Here is a 23,545-nt window from a genome sequence, read left to right on the forward strand (position 1 = left end):
GGATAGAGAGTGGAGAAGGGATTGGTAAATATGCCATTTACTGCCTCTTCCTTTTCGGTACTTACTCCTTATAACTGAAGCATAGTAAGCTCTGTTTACTATGCTCCGTTTGTGAATGAACAGGAAGCCGCTAAGCACAGAACACTTTTTATTTATTCACATTTATTCACTGTTCAGTGAAGCTGAGGATGCAGACAAAGGGACTGGGGAATCTCGTCTTCAGTCCCTTTCTCTGTTTCAAATGTTAAACATTAAGGGGTCTGTTTAGACAGGGCATTAAAAAAAATGTAAAAATAAATAAATAAATAAAATATAAAAAAAAGTAAAAAAAAAAAAAAAATCTAAAAACAAATGAAGGGCTCATTCACATGTGCTTAACTCTCTTAACCCTTTCACTGCCAGGTCCATACGGACCTACAGCACTGCTTGCAGCTGACCAGGTCTGTATGCTGTACGGACCTCATTTCTCCCCCTGCTATAAGTTCAAGAGGAAGTAAACCCTCCTCTGCAACTTTTACCTATAGGTAAGCCTATGATAAGGCTTACCTATAGGTACTGTAAATATCTCCTAAACATGTACCGTTTAGTAGATATTTACCTTACATGCAGCCAGTGACGTCACTGGTGCATGCGCTCTGAAGGAACGGCCGCTGGTGCCGTTCCTTCAGAGCCCCGTGCCGTGACCGTCGGCTCCCACGCGTGCGCGGGAGTGACATCACCGCGGCTCCGGCTAATCAGATGGCCGGATGCCGCGATCCCGGAAGACCGTCATAGAGGTAAGCAGGCGGCACGGCGGGGGCTCGTTCTAAGGTAAGTATTTCATAATGAGCTAGTATGCGATGCATACTAGCTCATTATGTGTTTCTCTTTCAGGTTGAAAAAAAAAAATGTAATGGGTTTACAACCTCTTTAATGGTCACTTCAATGACCATGAACTAGTTATAACAGAATTGTTCATCAGCTGAAAAATTCTATAACTCTGATCAGCGGATTACAATCCGCTAATCAGGGTTATCAACCTAAAATGTGGCCGCCCCCCAATGTCGCCGCTTGCCTGTCCCCAGCCTCTCCACCTCCCACCGCTCCCTGTCACCTCAAATTACTCCCCCCGCCCTCCTTTCCTATTCCCTTTACCCCCCTTCCTGCCCCCCAGCACTTTCCCCCCCCTTACCAGATCCAACCCCCCCCCCCCCCCGCAAACCGGATCCCCTGCAGCTGCAGCTACTTTTAGAAGCCGGCTCCAGGTGCTGCTGGGGCTTGGGGGGATCACAGAATGTCCCCGCCGGCAGGTCAATCCCCCCCTGTACAGGCCCCTGCACCCCTATCCATCCGTCCCCCTGGCGGCATCCCTCCCTTTCCCTCCCTGTCGCCTGTAGCTGCTGACTGGCACTGTGGCTGGTCAGCTGTCATGCTGAGCAGGGGGGTGCTGGTGTAGCTGGGGCTTGGGGGGTCTTGGTGAACGTGTTTACAAGCTCCCTCCCTGTGGGTGCAGTGGACCAAGACAGCCATCGCTGCTGATGGCTCCTGTGTCCACTGACCAGCTGATCACATAGTAAACCGAGAGTTTATGAATGAATAAGGTCTCTATACTGACACCTTATTTTGTTCATGTAAAGTGCTGCAGAGAAAGGGACTTTCTTAAGTCCCTTTCTCTGTCTCAAAAAAGAGATATGGGGGTCTGTTTAGGCCTCTGATATCCCACCAAAGACCCCCCCCCCCAAAATAAATAAATAAATTATTATAATTGTAAAAAAAAAAAAAGTAAAAAAAAAAAAAAAACCTCGAGCAGACTCTGTCAAGAAGATCCGCTTGCTCAGTGAGGGATCTCTCTGCTGATCCCCGTTGAGCAGGTGGATGACAGGTCCAAGTCCGCTCCGCTGATGCAGAATGGACATGGACACAGCCTGCTGTTCTCTACGGGGAGGTCAGATGGAAATGGGCCATCTGTTCATTTCCATCTGATCCGATCTGCTAGATGGATGGGGAATGGGATCCTCATTCGTCTGTTTTTAGTGAACCGGATCGGATTGGATGCAGGTGGGTGTAAGCGGACACATGTCCATTTACATCAGCCTCTCCATAGAAAACAATAGGTGGTCCAATTGAGCCCACTTGAAAACAGACAGGCAGACCCGATCGGTTTGCTTGTGTGAAAGGGGCCTAAGGCCTTGTTCACACCAGGCATACACAGCGTACCTTTACAGGGATGCACAGGTGTTCCGTGCATCTCTGTGCAGGCAGTCCCATTGATGTCATTTGGGATTAGCAACTGCACGAACAGAGCCGTCGCACCCAATTTAACATCCATGTAGGTCCGCGTGCATGCCCCTGAGCTCACACTGTCTGCATTCAGTGTCATGCACCCACACCTCACAGATGTTAGATTGGGGACAGCAGCTATGCCTGTGCAGCAGTTGCATCCCAATTGACATAAATGGGACTGCCTGTACAGGGATGCATGGAACACTTGTGCATCCCTGTGCAGGTAAACATGGCCCTCCATGGTCGTACACTTTAGTATGCCACATGTGAACGATGCTTTAGTAGTAATTTAGCAGGAATTTTGCAAGTTATGTTGTGTTTATGTGCACTTATAATGATTTTAGTGTATTTTTTGTGAAAAGAGCGATATGAACATTTGCGCAATTATTGCGGGGCCCAAAAAATCTTTAGCACTTTTTTTATTCTACAGGTCATGTGCTTTCAGAAAATGTCTGGTTTGAGGGCCAGTTCACGCTGGTGCGATGCCAGACATAGTATGTGATTCGCACCGCATTGTTATGCAGATCACATGCAATGTCTGTGCGATGGGAATTCAGCCATACAAACTGTATGGCTGAATTTGCATTGCATTCGGACTAAACTCGCGCAGGACCCTTTTTTTTTGTCCACACCAGAATCGGATCACATGGGTGTTCACACCCATGCAATTTGATTCCTGTCCGAAATCATAGTTCGCACTGCGATCTGAAAACTGATCTGGGGGTGTCATTAACTTTGTATTGAGTGTGAACTGCCGGCGATTCAGGTGCGATGCGGGAACCCGCATTGGATTCGCAGGGTTTCCTGCATTGCACCAATGTGAACCGAGCCTGAGAGGCCTTTTCACATTCTGAAAGCTGTAAGTGAAAAATGGTAACCTCTGGATTTTTAGAGTAAATTGTTTTTATTTACAGTTTTTCGTACATTCAGTTTTCACCATTTCACAAAAAGCTGCGATTTAAAATGTATAAATATTTGTTATTTATTAACTCAATACAGTTTTATCTTCTATATTTAGTAGGAACTTTGTACATTTTGCCATGTATGAATTCCCAATCATGATTTTAGTGTATTTTTAGTGAAAATATTGGTTTGATAAGCATTTGCGCAAATATTGCGGTGCCTTAAAAATCAGTAGCACCTTCTTTTTATTCTACTGGCCATGTGCTTTCAGAAAATATATTGTTGGGGGGGGGGGGGCTTTTAAAAAATCTGAAAGCTGTAAGTGAAAAAGGAAAACCTCCAGATTTTTAAAGAGATTTTTGCGTGTGTCCGATTTTTCACAATTTCTCAAAAGGCGCAAATTAAAATGTACAAATATTTGTTATTTATTAACTCAATTCAGGTTAGCTTTTATATTTACAAGGAACTTAGCAGGGATTGTGTAAACGTTGCTGTGTTTGTATCTGCTAATAATGGTTTTTAGTGCATTTTTAGCAAAAATATTGTTTTGGCAAATATTGCGGGCCTTAAAAATTAGTAGCACCTTCCATTTATTCTACTGGCACTCTGCTTTCAGAAAATGAATAGTTTGGGGAGTCTTTTAAAAACTCTAAAAGCTGAAAGTGAAAAATGAAATGTTAGAGAAATGTTGTTCTTTACATTTTTGCGTACGTTTAATTTTCACCATTTTGCAAAAAGGTATAATTAAAAAATTACAAATATTTGTTATTTATTAACTCAATACTGGTTAAGCTTGTATATTTAGTAAGAATTTAGCAGGACTTTTGTGAAATTTGCTGTGTTTATATCTGCTAAAAATTAATTTAGAGAATTTTTTGCAAATATATAGTTTTGATAAACATTTGCGCAAATATTGCAGGGCATTAAAATCAGTAGCACCTTCTTTTTATTCTACAGGTCATGTGCTATTTAGAAAATATATGGTTTTGGGGGGTCTAAGTGTCAGTTCACACTATGGCGATCCGACTTCGGGGGCAACCTGTGAAGTCGCGTGCACCGCGACTTCGGCACGACTTGCACGGACTTCACATAATGGAAGCCAATGGAAGTCGCTCCGGTGTCGCCCCGAAGTAGTACAGGAACTATTTTCTAAGTTGTAGCGACTTGAGTCGCTCCAATTAGAACGGTTCCCGTAGCACAGAATGGACCGCGACTTGTCAGGCTGACCAGTCACCTAACAAGTTGCGGTAGTGTCAACCGGGACTTAAACAAACTCTGAAAGCTGTAAGTAAACAATGAAAACCTCTAGATTTTTTGAGAAATGTGGATATTTCTATTTTTGCATATGTTCGATTTTCACCATTTTGCAAAAAGTTGTAATCTAAAATTTACAAATAGTGTTTTTTTATTAACTCAATACAGGTTAGCTTTTATATTTAGCAGGAATTTTGTAAAATGTGCTGTGTTTTTATCTGCTAATAATGATTTTAGTGTATTTTTAGCAAAAATATTGTTTTGATAAACATTTGCCGAAATATCATTGTGCCCTAAAAATCAGTTGCACCTTATTTGTATTCTACTGGTCATATGCTTTCAGAAAATATAGGGTTTGGTGGGTCTTTAACAATTTCTAAAAGCTGTAAGGGAAAAATAAAAAAGCAGAGGAAAAATTGCAAAAATGGCCTGGCCAGCTAAGTTTAAAACTGGAGCACAGGGCCTGGCAGTGAAAGGGTTAAAAGCTGTTAGCATTTGGATCGCTCTTAAGAGAACGTTTAACAGATGGATAGGACATTAACAACATACCGCCACTTCGGGGCACTTGCAGAACAGTGCTATTCACTTGAATGGGCTTGTTTATTGAAGGTATAATTTCTGCCATGGCTGCAAAGCATAGCATGGCGGCCCTGGCATTTTAGAAAAAATATCATCTGATATTATGGGGGGCAGGAGTTGGGGCTCTGTCAGGTAGGCTGTACTGGGCCCCATGATTTCTAATAGCCGCCCAGTTTATAGGCATCTCTTTTTATCAACCATGTTAAAAGATTTTATAATTATTATTTAAACCAGAATGTGATATCTGTGGCTAAAATTGTTTCCTTTATATACAGACCTACCATTCTAAAACCAACCATACAAGAGACGATGACCACAAATTGCTTGTCCTACAAAGAGAATTGATACTTCTCTAAAGCCCCGTACACACGATCAGATTATCGAACTATCTGTCGTCCGTTTTTTGTGGCATGCTACTCTGATGTGGAAAGTGAAGAGGTTATTTTCATACGAATTTTCCCATATGACAGAATTCTACTTCAAAAGTGATGTCATGTGTTGTATTGTTTTGTACGTGTTCTTTCGTCTCTGAGCATGCCTAGTCTTGCTCTTAAAATTTTTTTCCGTCAAAATCTGTACTAATGAGACGAAAATCGGACGTTGTTTTTACGGACGACAAAAATGATATAGCCTGCACATCAGGATTTTGTCAGCGGAAAAGTCAGAGTCGGTTGTCGAAAAGCACCATACTAAGAATCCGAAAATCAACAGATCGGTCGTCGGACGAATTTTCCCTACAGATTTTCTTATCGTGTGTACGGGCCTTAAGCATCCTCTATCATGCCTACTATTGGATTTCCCACACGTGTCCACAGTTAACCATACAGGTTATGATGAGAAACAACTAACGAAAACATAAAGCCCTCAACCAAATTAGTGTTAGCAACATGCTTGAAACAGAAGGTATTCACATTCCCCCACATATCCTAAAAATAACAACAATATTGCTTATTTCAACACAGTGGGCAGATCCATGCAAATAATTATTTTGCACACCAATGGCATAATGCACATTGGTATATAGTGTGTATACCGTATGTATAATATATATATATATGTATATTTATTATATACAGTACAGTATCTCACAAAAGTGAGTACACACCTCCCATTTTTGTAAATATTTTATTATATCTTTTAATGTGACAACACTGAAGAAATTACACTTTGCTACAATGTAAAGTAGTGAGTGTACAGCTTGTATAACAGTGTAAATTTGCTGTCCCCTCAAAATAACTCAACACACAGTCATTAATGTCTAAACCGCTGGCAACAAAAGTGAGTAAATCCCTAAATGAAAATGTCCAAATTGTGCCCAATTAGCCATTTTCTCCCCCCCGGTGTCATGTGACTCGTTAGTGTTACAAGGTCTCAGGTGTGAATGGGGAGCAGCTGTGTTAAATTTGCTGTTATCGCTCTCACTCTCTCATACTGGTCACTGGAAGTTCAACATGGCACCTCATGGCAAAGAACTCTCTGAGGATCTAAAAAAAAAGAATTGTTGCTCTACATAAAGATGGCCTAGGCTATAAGAAGATTGCCAAGACCTTGAAACTGAGCTGCAGCACGGGGGGTCAGCCTGTCAGTGCTCAGACCATATGCCGCACACTGCATCAAATTGGTCTGTATGGCTGTCGTCCCAGAAGGAAGCCTCTTCTGAAGATGATGCACAAGAAAGTCTGCAAACAGTTTGCTAAAGACAAGCAGACTAAGGACATGGATTACTGGACTCTTGTCCTGTGGTTTGATGAGACCAAGATAAACGTATTTGGTTCAGATGGTGTCAAGCGTGTGTGGCGGCAACCAGGTAAGCAGTACAAAGACAAGTGTGTCTTGCCTACAGTCAAGCATGGTGGTGGGAGTATCATGGTCTGGGGCTGCATGAGTGCTGCTGGCACTGGGGAGCTACAATTCATTGAGGGAACCATGAATACCAACATGTACTGTGACATACTGAAGCTGAGCATGATTGCCTCTCTTCAGAGACTGGGCTGCAGGGCAGTATTCCAACTTAACGACTCCAAACACACCTCCAAGAGGACCACTGTCCTGCTAAAGAACTGAGGGTAAAGTAGATGGACTGGCCAAGCATGTCTCCAAACCTAAACTCTATTGAGCATCTGTGGGGCATCCTCAAATGTAAGGTGGAGGAGCGCAAGGTCTCTAACATCCAAATTTACACTTTTTTACAAACTGTACACTCACTACTTTACATTGTAGCAAAGTGTAATGTCTTCAGTGTTCACATGAAAAGATATAATAAAATATTTACAAAAATGTGAGGGATGTACTTACTTTTGTGAGATACTGTAGATATATATATCCCAAGGGTAGCCACGGCACTCTAAGTTTGAAATAAATAACCAGGTGCTCACCCACAAAAAGATCCATGCAAATCTAAAAGTAGTATAAAGGTGCTCACAGGTCTTGCAGAGGAGGTAGATCAAAACAGCAATGTTTTTTATTGTCAATGTTATATATATATATATATATATATATATATATATATATATATATATATAAACACACTATATTACCAAAAGTATTGCAACGCCTGCCTTTAAACGCACATGAACTTTAATGGCATCCCAGTCTTAGTCATTAGGGTTCAATATTGAGTTGGCCCACCCTTTGCAGCTATAATAGTTTCAACTTTTCTGGGAAGGCTTTACACAAGGTTTAGGAGTGTGTCTGTGGGAATGTTTAACCATTCTTCTGGAAGCGCATTTGTAAGGCCAGGCACTGATATTTGATGATAAGGCCTGGCTTGCAGTCTCCACTCATTCATCCCAAAGGTGTTCTATTGAGTTGAGGTCAGGATTCTGTGCAGACTAGTCAAGTTCCTCCACCCCAAACTCGCTCATCCATGTCTTTATGAACTTTGCTTTGTGCACTGGTCCAAATCATTTGGTGGAGGGGGGATTATGGTGTGGGGTTGTTCTTCAGGGGTTGGGCTTGGCCCCTTAGTTCCAGTGAAGGGAACTCTTAAGACGTGAGCATACCAAGACAATTTGGACAATTTCATGCTCCAACTTTGTGGAAACAGTTTGGGGATGGCCCCAGTGGTGTCACTGTGGGGGGGGGGGGGCAGAGGGGGCCATGGGCCATGCACGTTCCCGACCCACCAGCAGTACCCACCAGCAGTACCAGCCAGCAATACCTGCCAGTGGTACCCGCCAGCAGTACCCGCCAGCAGTACCCACCAGCAGTACCAGCCAGCAATACTGGCCAGCAGTACCAGTCAGCAATACCTGCCAGTGGTACCCGCCAGAAGTACCCGCCAGCAGTACCCACCAGCAGTACCAGCCAGCAATACTGGCCAGCAGTACCAGCCAGCAATACCCGCCAGTGGTAACCACCAGCAGTACCAGCCAGCAGTACCCACCAGCAGTACCAGCCAGCAATACCAGCCAACAGTACCAGCCAGCAGTACCCACCAGCAGTACCAGCAAGCAGTACCTACCAGCAGTACCAGCCCTGGAGGACCGCCAGCAGCAGCCACCAGCCATACCCACCTGGGGGACAGCAGTAGCCAGCAATACCTGCAGGAATCCTGAGGAAGATTGAGGTCAGCTGAGGTGTGCAGGTAAACCGCAGTGCATCCGTGTGAAAGCAGCCTTAGGCCCCTTTCACACGATCAATCTGATCGGGTCTGCCTGTCTGTTTTTCAAGTGGACCCAATCGGACCCTTCATTCACCTGTATAGAGCAGCAGATGTAAATGGACTTGTGTCCGTTTACGTCCACCTATCTCCAATCTGATCCATCTAAAAAAACAGAAGGGGAGGTTTTCAGTTTGAGGAAGTGGTATATCATTCAGATTGATATGTCTATTAGTAAGTTAGTGATGCGTTAGGAGACTGATGGAGTGAGCTGAGGGGTGGAGAGATAGATTTTGGGTGTTTTCAACTGAGAAATTATATTAAAAGCCATGGGAGGCTATCAGCTGACCCAGAAAGAAGGTGTAGATTGAAAATAAGAGAGGTCCAAGAACAGAACCTTGTAGGACCCTGACAGAAAAAGAAAGAGGAGACCAAAGAAGTGCAGTTTCTTGAGTAGGAGGGGGTGGTCAACCGTATCAAAGTCAGCTAAAAGATTCAGAAGTAGGAGTACAGAATAATGTCCATTGCATTCTGCTGTTAGTATGTCATATGTGAGTTTTAAAAGAGCAGTTTCTGTGGAGTGTTGAGGGCGAAATTAAGACTGAAGGGGATCAAGAAGGGACGTCTTAATGAGGTGGTCACTCAGTTGGTTGTAAACCGGGCTTTCAAGGAGTTTAGAGGAAAACTCAAGGAGCAAGGAGGTCCTAGATTGTTAAGATTGGTAGGGTTCAAGGATGGCTTTTTAAGTATGGAGGTGACCAGTGCATGTTTTAGAGCTTTGCTGAAGATGCCAGAAGAGAGGGAGAGATTGAAGATGTGGGTTAGAGAGTTTAGGATAGAGTCAGAGGGTGACCGTAGTATTTGAGAGGGAATAGGTCCAGGGGGCAGGTGGTTGGGTAGCAGGTTTGAATAAGGAGAGTGTTGATTTTACCTGTTGACGTAGGGTGTTAAGTGGGGGAGATACCTGTAGAGTGGAGATTTCATCACAAATTGAATCAATCTTATTTTTGAAGTGATTAGCAATCTGGGCAGTGAGTTATTTAGTGGGTGGAAGTAGAGAATTAGAGGTAAATTGGCACCAATACTAGCCCTTTTTACTGCATAAACTGCAGCAACACCAGGGGTTATTACTGCATTTACCAGCACCAATACTAGGGGTTATTACTGCATAAACTGGCACCAATACTAGGGGTTATTCCTGCATAAACTGGCACCAATACTAGGGGCTAATACTGCATAAACCAGCACCAATACTAGAGGCTATTACTGCGTAAACTGGCACCAATACTACAGGTAATTACTGCGTAAACTGGCACCCATACTAGGAGCTATTACTGCATAAACTGGCATCAATACTAAGGGCTTTTACTGCGTAAACTGGCACCAATACTAGGAGCTATTACTGCGTAAACTGGCACCAATACTAGGGTCTAATACTGTATAAACTGGCATGAATACTAGGGGCTATTACTGCATAAACTGGCACCAATACTAGAGGCTATTACTGCGTAAACTGGCATTAATACTAGGCTTTATTACTGCGTAAACTGGCACCGATGCTAGGGGATATTACTGTGTAAACTGGCACCAATACTTGGGGCTATTACTGAGTAAACTGGCACCAATACTAGTGGATATTACTGTGTAAACTGGCACCAAAACTAGGGGCTATTACTGCGTAAACTGGCACCAATACTAAGGGTTATTACTGCGTAAACTGGCACCAATACTAGGGGTCATTACTGCGTAAACTGGCACCAATAAAAGGGGCTAATATTGTGTAAACTGGCACCAATACTAGGAGCTATACTGCATAAACTAGCACCAGTACTAGGTGCTTTTACTGCATAAACTGGCACCAATACTAGGGGTTAATAATGCATAAACTGGTACCAATACTAGGGGCTATTACTGTATAAACTGGAACCAATACTAGGGGCTATTACTGCATAAACTGGAACCAATACTAGGGGCTATTATTGCATAAACTGGCACCAATACTAGGGGTTATTACTGCGTAAACTGGCACCAATACTAGGGGCTATTACTGCATAAACTGGCACCAGTACTAGGTGCTGTTACTGCATTAACTGGTACCAATACTAAGGGCTATTTTTGCATAAACTGGAACCAATACTAGGGGCTATTACTGCATAAACTGGCACCAATACTAGGGGTTATTACTGCGTAAACTGGCACCAATACTAGGGGCTATTACTGCATAAACTGGCACCAATGCTAGGGGCTATTACTGCATAAACTGGCATCAATACTATGGGTTATTACTGCATGAACTGTTTGCTGGAATTGCTTTAAACTAAATCTTTTAAGAGTTTTCCTCTTTCTCAGGTCTGAAGCAACACATGAGGAAAAAAAGCAAAATTCTTGAAAGCTTGTCTTTTAAATGTTAGGTTAGTAAAATAAAACGTTATCATTGTGTACTGCATTATGCTCATATTTTGTAACCTTATTTATATATATACTTATTTTGTTTTTTTCAGTGGTATGATTAGGTGGTGAAAATTATGAATGCCCCCCCCCCCCCAGTTTTGACTGTGGTACCTTAAGTGCCCCCCCTATATATTGTTCCTAGAGTCGCCACTGGATGGCCCTTTCCTGTTCCAACATTACTGCGCACCAGTGCATAAACAAGGTCCATAAAGACATGGATGAGCGAGTTTAGGGTGTAGGAACTTGCCTGGCCTGCACCGAGTCCTGACCTCAACCTGATAGAACACCTTTGGGATGCATTAGAGCGTAGACTGCGAGCCAGGCCTTCTCGCCCAACATCAGTGCCTGACCTTATAAATTCCCATAGACACACTCCTAAACCTTGTGTACAGCCCTCCCAGAAGAGTGAAAGCCTGTTGTAGCTGCAAAGGGTGGGCCAACTCAATAGTGAACCCTACGGACTAAGACTGGGATGCCAGTAAAGTTTATGTGCGTGTAAAGGCAGACATCTCAAAACCTTTGACAATATAGTGTGTATATATATATATACACACACACTATATTGTCAAAGGTTTTGAGATGTCTGCCTTTAGACGCACATAAACTTTACTGGCATCCCAGTCTTCCGTAGGGTTCACTATTGAGTTGGCCCACCCTTTGCAGCTACAACAGGCTTTCACTCTTTCACTCTTCTGGGAGGGCTGTACACAAGGTTTAGGAGTGTGTCTATGTCTATATATATATATATATATATATATATATATATATATATTGGTTTCAAAGTTAAAAATAAATATTTTAGAATGTAAAATGTTATTGAAAGTAAAATATACAGTATATAAACATGTACACAGTATAACATACCAGGGAAACGTAAAGATAAATAAATAAAGAAAGTCTGTAAAATCTGTAAATCCAAATAAATATAGCTAAATGGACTGCAATACAGTTTTGGGTAGAGAGGTATGACATATATAGTGCAATTAATTGCAGTTATATATATATAATTTGCTTGACAACCGGTCTCAATCACAAGCCACAACAATAGTAACTGAAAAGAACAGAGACATTTCTATGGGGCACACACTGCCAAGGACACGCAAGCAGTAACAGCGTAGTGACAGATCTATGGGACAGGTTGTATGTATTTAAGGCAAGCGTACATGCTGCTTTCGTCTTCAGAAAAGCAATTTTAATATTGTATAAACACACTTAAAGACTTAACATGAATACATTTTGTTTGTGAATTTATTTTACAGAACAAGCTATCGCAGCCAGACACAATTAATGGTGTATATTCATTGAACAACTTCTAAATGCGTCCATCTGTCATCAAAATAGAAGAATGAAATTCATACCTATCATAGTTTATCTTCTCACCCAGCACTTGCAGGCTCAGAATTCCCAGAAAACCAACGTTCCACAGCAGAAGATACATCTTCCTGAAGCTGCACAGAGACATAAGTTAGCAAACAGACTGCAAACTGCTGAATGCTGGCTGGATGTTAACAGAAGGATTGCTGGATCGGTGTAATTATTGAAGAAGACTGTAATTTACGGCTCAAATATTAACCCACTCCTGCCTGACCGAGAAAATGTTTGGGATTCTCCCCTCAAGCTTTGTTAAGGGCCAAATGAGTTTAATCCACACTCTGCAGTGGCACCAGACATTCTGGCACTCCCACTAGGATATGTCATTGTCCTTGTTTAATTGAACTAGCATTGTCTAGTTCCTTATAGGAATGATCATTTGCTGTAATGGGAGATGAGCTCTGTGCTCCAGCAAAGGCATGCACTTGTTCTTCTGCTGTTTATAGAAAAGAATGAGTCCGAGGAAGAGTCATAGAGAGGAAACAGCTATGGTGTGTTTATAAAAATTTTGATACTGGCTCATGTTAGTCCTAACCCTACCCCAGTGTTGGATACTTATGGAATAAATCAGACATGAATTGGACATATAAGGAACAACTCTACACGTAGTCTTTGAACACAAGGGAAAACTGTCAACCCTGAATCTGTTTGAAATTCCAGCACTTTAGAAGATCTCAACTTTTCCTTTTTAGGGTCTAGTTTCTAACTTGCCCAAACAAAGATCATTTAAAAAAAAAAAAAAAAAAAAAAACTGTTCATGAAATACACTATGTTACCAAAAGTATTGGAATGCCTTCCTTTACACGCACATGAACTTTAATGGAATCCCAGTCTTAATCCATAGGGTTTAATATTGAGTTGGCCCACCCTTTGAAGCTATAGCAGTTTCAACTCTTCTGGGAAGGCTGTCCTCAAGGTTTAGGAGTGTGTCTATCGGAATGTTTGACCTTTTTTTTCCGGAAGTGCGTTTGTGAGGTCAGGCACTGACTGATGTGGACAAGAAGGTCTAGTTTCTGCTCTAATTCATCCAAAAGATGTCAGGGCTCTATGCGGGCAAGTTAAGTTCCTCCACCCTAAACTCACTCATTCATGTCTTTATGGACCTTGCTTTGTGCATTGGTCCAAATCATTTGGTGGAGGGGGGATTATGGTGTGGGGTTGTTTTTCAGGGGTTGGGCTTGGCTCCTTACTTCCAGTGAAGGGAGCTCTTAAGACGTCAGCATACCAAGACATTTTGGACAATTTCATGCTCCCAACTTTGTGGGAAAAGTTTGGGGGTGGGCCCTTCATGTTCCAACATGACTGTGCATCAGTGCACAAACAAGGTCCATAAAGACATGGATGAGCGAGTTTGGGGTGGGGGAACTTGACTTTCCTGCACAAAGTCCTGACCACAACTCCTATAGAAAATTCCCATAGACACACTCCTAAACCTTGTGGACAGCCTTCCCAGATCAGTTGAAGCTATTATAGAGGCAAAGGGTGGGCCAACTTAATATTGAACCCTGCGGACTTAGATTGTAATTCGATTAAAGTTCATGTGCGTGTAAAGACAGGCGTCCCAATACTTTTGGTAATACATTGTATGTTGAACATGTTCAACCTTTCTTAACCACTTGCCGAGCGCCTGGAGCAGATATACTACGGCAGGCTGGCTCGGCTGCACGAAGCGCCATACCGGTACGGCGGTCACGCGCGGGGCTAGGGTGGGGGGGGGGGGGGGGTGTACGTGCAGGCCCCCGATGTCCCAGTGATGTTCTGATTCGGTTCAGAACCAATCAGTCATCAGGTCCAGGCCAATTATTTTTCTGCCTGGACCTGTTGATCAGTTCTAACCAATGTCAGAACATCCTGTGCCCGTGTAATGTAAACACAATTGATTTAAACACAATTAATGGATATGATGTCATCCCCTCTCCTGGAGTCCTTTTAAGTTCCAGTAAGAGAGGAGATAATATCTACTGTGAGTACACAAGCATTACACTGACACCAATACACATAGGCACACATTTAACCCCCTTATCACCCCCTGGTTACCCTTTCACTCCCTGTCACAGTGTACACTAATTACAGTTTACAGACAATTTACTATTAGTGTCACTTGTGACTTTAGTTCGTTTGAGAGGCAGTTATTGGTAGTTAGAGGCAGTCCCAGATAGGTTTAGGATACCCGCCATATATTCCCTAATAAAGATTTGACCCCCCTGATCACCCCCAGTTAACCCCTTCATTGCCCTGTCACAGTGTCACTATTATAGTGTACAGATCTTTTTTTTTTGATCACTGTATTAGAGTCACAAGTGACATTAGTTAGTTAGCGTCAATTCAGGACAGCATCAGATTGCCTGCCACATATTTAGTAATACATTTTAACCCTTTGATTGCCAGTGACACACACTAAAAACCTCCATTACTAGTATAGTATCTGAACGGATCAATATCTTTGATCTGATCAGAACTATAGTAGCATCCCCAATAGTTTAGTGTCCCCAAAATGCAGTGTTAGCAGGATCAGCCCCAATACCTGCCAGCACTATTTAGCAGAGTGTCAGTACTAGTGCCGCTCAACCTACTGGTGAACTGGCAAGCTCCAGCGGCCTAGTACATCCTGGTCATAGTCAAACCAGCACTGCAGTAACACTTGGTGACGTGGCGAGTCCCTCAAGTGCAGTTCAAGCTGGTGCGGTGGCTAGCACAAGTAGTGTCCTGCAGCCACCAAGAATTCGAAGACAGGCCCGTAGAGCCCATAGTGTCCTTCCTGCTTGCAAATCCTGATTGGGAGCCCACCATTTCTGCAGTGCCCATACTTCCCCCATTCACTGGCCAACCCGGAATTCAGGTGGAAACAGCCAATTTTACTTCCCTTGATTCTTATGAGCTGTTTTTAATGGAAGATCTTTACAGATCTATTGTGTACCAAAGCAATTTATATGCCAATCAATTCATTGTCGCAAATCCAAATTTGACCCTTGCCAGAGAATTTGCATGGAAACGTATCACGGTTTCCGAATTTAAAACTTTCCTGGGCCTTTCCCTCCTCTTGAACATTACTAAAAAGAGTGAGTTGCGGTCATATTGGTTTCAAACAGTTTCTCCCCAGCAGGTGTATAGATATGGGGTCAAGATGTCTAAGCTCTGTGACAGGGCAACAGGATTTACATGTAGTTTCCGGGTTTACAAGGGAAAAGATAGCAATGTGGAGCCCCCCAACTGCCCAGACTACATGGGGAACAGTGGCAAGATTGTTTGGGACTTGGTGTCACCCTTATTCGAAAAGGGGTACATTTATACGTAGACAACTTCTGCCACTTTTTAGACACCTTTTTGATTTTGGAATTGGTGTTTGTGGCATCGTGGGACCTAATCGCCGGGGCTTCCCACAATGGCTTGTAGATTCCCAACATAGACGGAGGGAGAGAGCCTGCTTGAAGTCTTATAAATTGCTTGCAGTGAAGTGGAGGGACACATGGAATGTTTTCATTCTGTCCTCCATTCATGCATATACGACAGTCCAAATTACAACGGCGATTGGTTTTGTTGAGAAGCCCCCTCTGTGTCCACGAATACAACTTAACATGGGAGGGGTGAACTTCAATGACCAGATGATGGTGCCATACTTAGTTGCCCATAAGGCTAAATGCCCATAAGGCTAAGGCTAAATGCTGGTACAAAAAAAGTGTCCGTATACTTATTTCAATTGGCTCTGCTGAACGCTTATGTGCTATACAAAGCGTCAGGAAGAAGTGGATCCTTCCTAAAATTCCAGGAAGAGATCATCACAGCCCTTCTGTATCCAGAAGGTGCTGTGGCCCAAATTCACTATCCAGATGCAGTGAGCCGGCTGCATAAGAGGCATTTTACGGATGTCCTCCCTAGTAAACCTACCCAAAGAACACCCCAAAGAAGATGTCTTGTCTGTTGGAAATGCGGATTTAGGCGTGACACCCGGTATTTTTGTCCCTCCTGTCCTGGCCAACCTGGTCTCTGCATTGGGGGCTGTTTCCGTCGCTACCACACACTAGTATAGTATTAGTATAGGGTACAGCACGGCACATGTATTCCAAGGGGATGGGGGGGGGGAGGGATACCGGACCTTAGAAAGCCCACTCAACCCACAATGGGGTATGGGGGTGTGATGTATGTATATAAAATATATTACCTCAAACCCAACGGCATATAGCCTGTGTGCCAAGCAACTAAGAATTTATAAGACAAAAAAGGGTAAAGAGAAGCAGTTGCAAAGTATGGCTACAACGAAGGTGAGGTAAATTAAATCACATAAAGCTTTATTGAATGAAAAAATATGGAATAAAAATTAAAACAACAGCATCAACATTGCACAGAATGTTATAAGAGAATAACCTATCGGCATAAAGATGAAACACTGCAAAAGGTCCTGTCTAGTGAAAAATGGCACCACTACGCTACAGACTCCACCCACCACCCCAATTGCACATTGAGAAATCCAGCAATCACTTGAAAAATCAAAAAATATTCAAAAAATGTTCATGACAAAAATGAAATTAATTGTAGTGCTCTTGGAGTGTGAACATAATATGTATGGAGAGAGCCACCTCCAGTAGAAACATCCAGTTGGGGATATTTGTACAAATTTTGATATAAGAGTTTTAGTTGGTGGTTATCAAAGGTCTCCGTATATGACCGTTAGGTGCAGGATCCTCACACCCATATGGTATACAAGGGCAATTGAAGGCTCTACCACAACTTCCTCTGGTAAATGGACATGTATTGAATGGCTGCACTTTCCAGGTGAATCTTTAAACACAGAACACAGCAGTAGACACCATGTAGAGCGGCACGGACATATGACTAAAGCGGACAGATAGGCAAGCGAAGCAGGCAGACAAACATATGGCTTAAAACATTGATTTGCATACCCGGTCTGATATTCAACCAGTGTATGTGTCTGAGCAGTCAGGGCGCTCTGCAGCTAAATGTCCTCTGGTCTGTGGATATTGCAGTCCGGTGTATAAGGTTATGCTTACTGATAGACACACTTTGTATGTCTCCGACCGTTCAGTCAGCCTTCCATCTCTATAGATTTCACCAGGACAGGCATGTAAGCAAATATGTAGTCACAGGAACAGAGCCGTTTACTGACCGTGTGGATGGTCTGAGTCCGTGTGATGTCCGCTTAGTGCCGTCCGTCAGAAGTCAGTCCGATTGTGTGTCCGGCCATGGTGAGTCCGTTGGGGGGGGCAAGCCTTAGTGTCCGCCAGAGAGCGTGGGAGCTTATCCGTCTACCAATCAGGGCTTGGGCATCGAGCATCGAGCATTCGAGCTGTGTACGCGGTCAAAGTTTCCGATAGGGTGGAGGGTGGAGTCCGCAGGCGTAGTGGTGTATGACGTCGACGCGTTTCGCGTGACGCAGCACGCTTCTTCAGGACGTAATTAGCGTCCATTACGTCAGTCTTTAAATACTAGGAGCTCAGCGATCATTGGTTAAAGACAGTCAGGCTCCCTGCTGACGTATTATCACCTAAATAGTGACCCCTAGTGGACTCGGGAGAGATCAACGCTAAAAAGAAGCACATAGATTGTTACAAGCAGAATATATGACAACGTAATCAATACTATCATATGTGATTGTAAATAAGCAACATTCAAGGTGATTAGGGGTTAATCTGTGGATGAAGGGAGCAGAGGAATCCAGTTATCATTTTTACAAATAGATAAAGAGGAGCATTTAAGAAATCAGGGATTCAAATATGATCTAGGGGGGCATTTCTTATCACCTTTATTGCCTAAACAAAAATCAAGGGATATTTACAAAGCCCTGATACTCTTATACCATATCCAAACCACCATACATGGAGTATATATAATATGGACATATACAACCCATATAGTATATAGCAATATATGTTATATTGGTGATCTATTAAATAAGAGAACATAACAGGGTTGGTACATATGTCCAAGTATAACTACTCCAAAATTGTTGTTACTGATTCAAAAATATTTTCAGACTACACTCGGTGTTAAGGCCTTTAGGTACAAGAGTTCCGAGACGAAAAATCCAGGCTTTCTCCCTTTGAAGGAGAATCCTGTCATAGTCACCTCGGCACGGCACAGTCTAGGGCACACTTTTTCACACAGGGTCTCGAAAGATGTTGGCTATTGCATTTTGAGAGACCCTAGCCTGGAACAGTTTTTTTACGGTTACAAAAAAGTGTAAAAAAAAAAAAAAAAGTTACAAAAAAAGTTACAAAAAATAAAAAAAAAATTAAGAACTACGAAGCCAAAAACAGATGTCATTTTATTGAGTTAATTTTCTGTTTCTACTCTACCTTTCTACTCTTTCTACTTTTACTATACTTTATAATATACAGTTATACTGTAATGTTTTATTGTTACTGTGTTTTATTGTTAACCATTGTTTGCTTTGCAGGTACACCAATCAGCTGCAGCATTGATTTGTTTATTCTGACAGCAACAGCGTTTGCTCTCACCATATACATAATTAATGCTTGTAGGGCTGTAGGAGGTGATTTCACCACCGCAGTTAAAATAGCATATATGGCGAAGCATAGGGGATGGGGTGTGGATACAGAAGACGGATCTCCCCTATGCTTCGCCATATTTTTTAAAAAACTTTTATTGGCAGAGATTTCTTCATCCACATCGATCGATGCGCATGGAGGAATCTGTTATGTTCTTTTTGATGCCCATCATTAAAAGTGGGTGGATGCTGGGAGGTCTTATGGTGGGCATACCACACACTTTCTGGTATAGTTTTTTACAGCCAGCAGTCAGCTTTCGTGTAAAAGCAATCCTAGCAGATAACTAGCTGCTAGACTGCCCCCCTCCCGCCGCCTGCCACGGTTTTCTCGAGCTCTCTTGTCCTACCGGGTAACCGGAGACTGCAGCTGGTGATTCTGTCAGCTGATCATAGAGCTGATTGGGGTCCAGAATGGCTCCAATCATCTCTATGGCCTAAGATACTGGAAGTTACGAGCATTTCATGACTTCGAATTCACCAGATATAAACAGCGCCATTGGGAAATGTGAAAAAGCATCTTATCACACAAATCTTGGTGTGGTCAGATGCTTTAAGGGCAAAGGAGAGATATAGAGTCTGATAGACTCCAATTTTTTGAAAAAAGAGTACCTGTCACTACTTATTGCTATCATAGGGGATATTTAAATTCCCTTTTATAAAAAAAAAAATGAAAGGAAAGGTGTCAGAATAAAATAAAAAAGTAAAATAAATGAATATAAAAAAATTCAAGCACCCCTGTTCCCATGCGTTTGCGTGCAAAGGCGAACGCAAGCATCAGGCTGGTGTCATATGTAAACATTAATTGCACCATGCATGTGAAGTATCACCGCAAATGTCAGATTGGGGGCAGTAATTCTTGCAGTAGAACTCTTGCTGTAAATTGAAAGTAGTAACCTGTAAAGGCTTTTAAAAATGTACGTATTTTGTTGCCGCTGCATGGACGTGTGCAATTTTAAAGCATGTTTGGTATCTATGTACTCGGCACAAGATCATCTTTTATATTTTACCAAACAGTTGGGCAATATATAAATAAATCACTAGTGCTGCTCAATTAAAGTGCTTCCAGTGTATAAATAAATAAATAAATGCAAATAAATAAATAAATTATCATGTGCTAATCTTAAATTAATCATATAAATATATAAAAGTGCTGGATTATCAGGTGTTAAAAAATCAGGCAAAATTGTGAAATATATAAAGTGCCAAAATTCATATATATATTTTTAAATATTTCATATAATTAGGTCAACAACATACACTCACACTCATAAAAAGTGACAATAGTGCTGTGAAAGATCACTTCTGTGATTGAATAAATAATCCACTTAAAAGTGAGAAGAGTGATCAAATAAACAGTCCACTTTCAAAGTGGAAACATGTATCAGAGCAAATCCTCCATGGTAAATCACATTGTGTGAATGGGTCCTCACCTCACCTCAGCTCCATCCAGCTCTGGATGGATTCCCCTTTGATCGATCGGTGTGCCAAAAAAAAAAAAGAAAAATCTCCAATAGTGCTTACATCTTTTAAAACTCCACTTTATTAAAAATCAAGGATGTACTCACATAATCAAGGTGCTACAGTGCACCAAACTTTAAAAGCCTTCCACAGTATAAACGATTTGTGATGACAATGGGATCTGATTGATCAGCCTTTCTGTTTGCTGCCTCTCTCCTCTGAATGTGTGCAGCTGCAGCTGCAAGCTAGCACAGCTATCCAAAGTAGACACCCCAAAATATTTTCTAAGAGGCATCTTGAGTATTTTCCAGCTCTCATTTGTTTTTGGAAAATGAAGAAAGAAAACAAAAATGTATTTTTCTTTTTCTTTTTTAAATTTTCAAAATTTTGTGACAAAAAGTGAGATCTGCAAAATACTCAACATGCCTCTCAGCAAATAGCTTTGGTAGTCTACTTTCCGAAAACGGGTAATTTGGGGGCATTTTGTGAAGTCTTGGCATTTCATGGCCTCCGAAATTGTGATAGGTAGTGAAGAGTGAAACCAACAATTTACGCCCTTAGAAAGCCTTAAGGCGGTGATTGGATTTGGGGGTTCTGTACATGGCTAGACTGCCAAAAAGTCTCACACATGGGGTATCTTTGTACTCAGGAGAAGCAGCAGAATGTATTTTGAGGTATCATTTCATATATATCCATGGAATATGTGAGAAATATATAATTTAATTGACAACTTTGTGTAAATAAAAAAAAATTGGCATTTTCCCGATACGGAAAATATAAAATATTCCATTAAATTACCATGCCTCTCAGAAAATAGCTTAGGGTGTCTACTTTCCGAAAAGGGGTCGATTTGGGGGGTTTTATGCTATCTTGGCATTTCATGGCCACAGAAACTGTGATAGGTACTGAGGAGTGACATTAACAATTTATGCCCTTAGAAAGCCTGAAGGCAGTGATTGGTTTTCGGAGTCCTGTAGGCGGCTAGACTGCCAAAAAGTCTCACACATGGGGTATCCCCATACGCAGGAGAAGCATCAGAATGTATTTTGGGGTGTAATTCCACATATACCCATCAACTTTGTGTAAACATGTTTTTTGTTTGTCATTTTATAAACACCTGTGACAAAAAAAAATAATATTCAATGGACTCAACAGGCCCCTCAAAAAAATTCTTGGGGTGCCTGCTTTTCAAAAAGGGGCAATTTGGGAGGGGTTTTTTTTTTTTTTTTACTGCCCTGCCATTTTAGCACTTCAGGAAATGAGATAGGCAGTAAGAAAGTAAAAGCTGCGTAAATTCCAGTATATACACCATAGCTTGTAGACGCTAAAACGTTTGGACAAACCAATGAATATATGCTTATTGAGATTTTTTTTTTATCAAAGACATGTAGCTAAATACATTTTGGCCTAAATGTATGACAAAAATGCAGTTTATTGGATATTTTTTATAAGAAAATTTAGAAAATGAAATTTTTTCTCAAAATTTTTGGTCTTTTTTCGTTTAATCACAAAAAATAAAAACCGCAGAGGTGATCAAATACCACCAAAAGAAAGCTCTATTTCTGGGGAAAAAAAGGATGTAAATTTTGTTTGGGTACAGCATTGCATGATTGCGCAAGTGTCAGGTAAAATCACGCAGTGCCAAATTGCAAAAAATGGCCTGGTCATTAAGGGGTAAATCCTTCTGGTCCAGAAGTGGTTAATATTTCTAAATCTGCAGCTTTCATTACCTTTATACGTTGGGCTAACTTCCCCACTAGACTGGGCTCTACTATATTATTTCAAAAACATAACAGAATCCACATATAGTTTTATTATACTGTATCATTACTTATGAGCATAATAGACTTGCAACCCAAATCCCACTCATTCCCTAATCTTTCTACCCTGGGTGCCTCAACTACTGGCCTAAGTATAATTCGTTTCCACTCTGTATTCCACCCTCATTTCTCCATATACATTTCCTTCTCAAAACATATTTGTTATCCATATACCTAGGTCCTATGTCTCCTATACTAGGGAATCCAGAGTTTCCCCCAGGTCAAAACTGCTATAGGTTGTTTAAATGTTACACAATTCACAATCAGGGACACAATCAGGGACAACAGACATTGCTCCGTTCATTTAGAGTATTTGATGATTAAGTGCAGACCCTTTTATTTACCGAGAGAATTCTCAGCCATTGTTGTGATTGCACCGGATGCTAATGCTAAACTAGCTATGGAGGAACTGCATGCAGCTATCAGCAAACAGCAGTCTGCACATCCTGAAGGAGCTATCATTGTTGCTGGAGATTTCAATCACTCCAATCTGAAATCTGTTTTACCAAAATTTCACCGCAATGTCTCCTGCTCTACCAGAGGGGATACAACACTGGACCAGGTGTATACAAACATACCTGGGGCATACACAGCCATTCCCCTCCCCCACTTGGGTCAGTCTGATCACCTCTCTTTGTTCATGCCACCCAAATACACACCATTGATCAAACGTGTGAAACCAGCTCTGCGGACAGTAAAGGTATGGCCAGAGGGGGCCATTTCTTCTTTACAACAGCAGTTTCAGGATACTGACTGGAACATGTTTGCCTCACAGGCCACACTGGACTCTCATACAGACATGGACACTTACACATCATCTGTTTTGGATTATATTAACACGTGCATTGACAATGTCACTGCCGTCAAACACGTGAAATGTTTTCCTAATCAGAAGCCGTGGATGAACTCTGAAGTCCGTCTCCTGTTGAAAGCAAGAGATGCTGCCTTTAAATCTGGCGGTGTAGAGGACTATAACAGAGCCAGGTCCAACCTGAAAAGGGGCATCAGGAAAGCAAAGCTCATATTCAAACTACACATAGAAGAGCACTTCCACAACTCTGATCCCAGACGCATGTGGAAAGGCATCCAGTCAATCACAGACTACAAACCTATAGCTCAATTAACCAGCAGTGCCTTTCAACCAAACGAACTTAATCACTTTTTTGCTCGTTTTGACCAATGCACAGGACATTTTACACCAACCATGGACTCTGCTATTGCTTACAGCTCACTTTCATTCTCTACAACGGACGTCTATTCAGTGTTTAGCAGAGTGGATGCACGTAAGGCAGCTGGCCCAGATGGCATACCGGGACGTGTTCT

The 23,545-nt window shown here is 41.9% G+C and overlaps 1 protein-coding gene across 2 annotated transcripts in view; it reads right to left on the reverse strand.

Annotated features, from left to right (window-relative positions):
* Window positions 1-23,545, reverse strand: part of CPO (carboxypeptidase O) — a 171,935-nt gene that overhangs the window by 98,047 nt on the left and 50,343 nt on the right. For both annotated transcript variants that reach the window (XM_082262022.1, XM_082262023.1), the window contains exon 2: window positions 12,409-12,498. In XM_082262022.1, coding sequence (XP_082118148.1) covers window positions 12,409-12,498 — 90 coding nt within the window. The remainder of the gene's footprint in view (window positions 1-12,408; window positions 12,499-23,545) is intronic.

Source organism: Pelophylax lessonae (genome assembly GCF_965119305.1).
Source record: "Pelophylax lessonae genome assembly, chromosome: 6".
Classification (NCBI taxonomy): domain Eukaryota; kingdom Metazoa; phylum Chordata; class Amphibia; order Anura; family Ranidae; genus Pelophylax; species Pelophylax lessonae.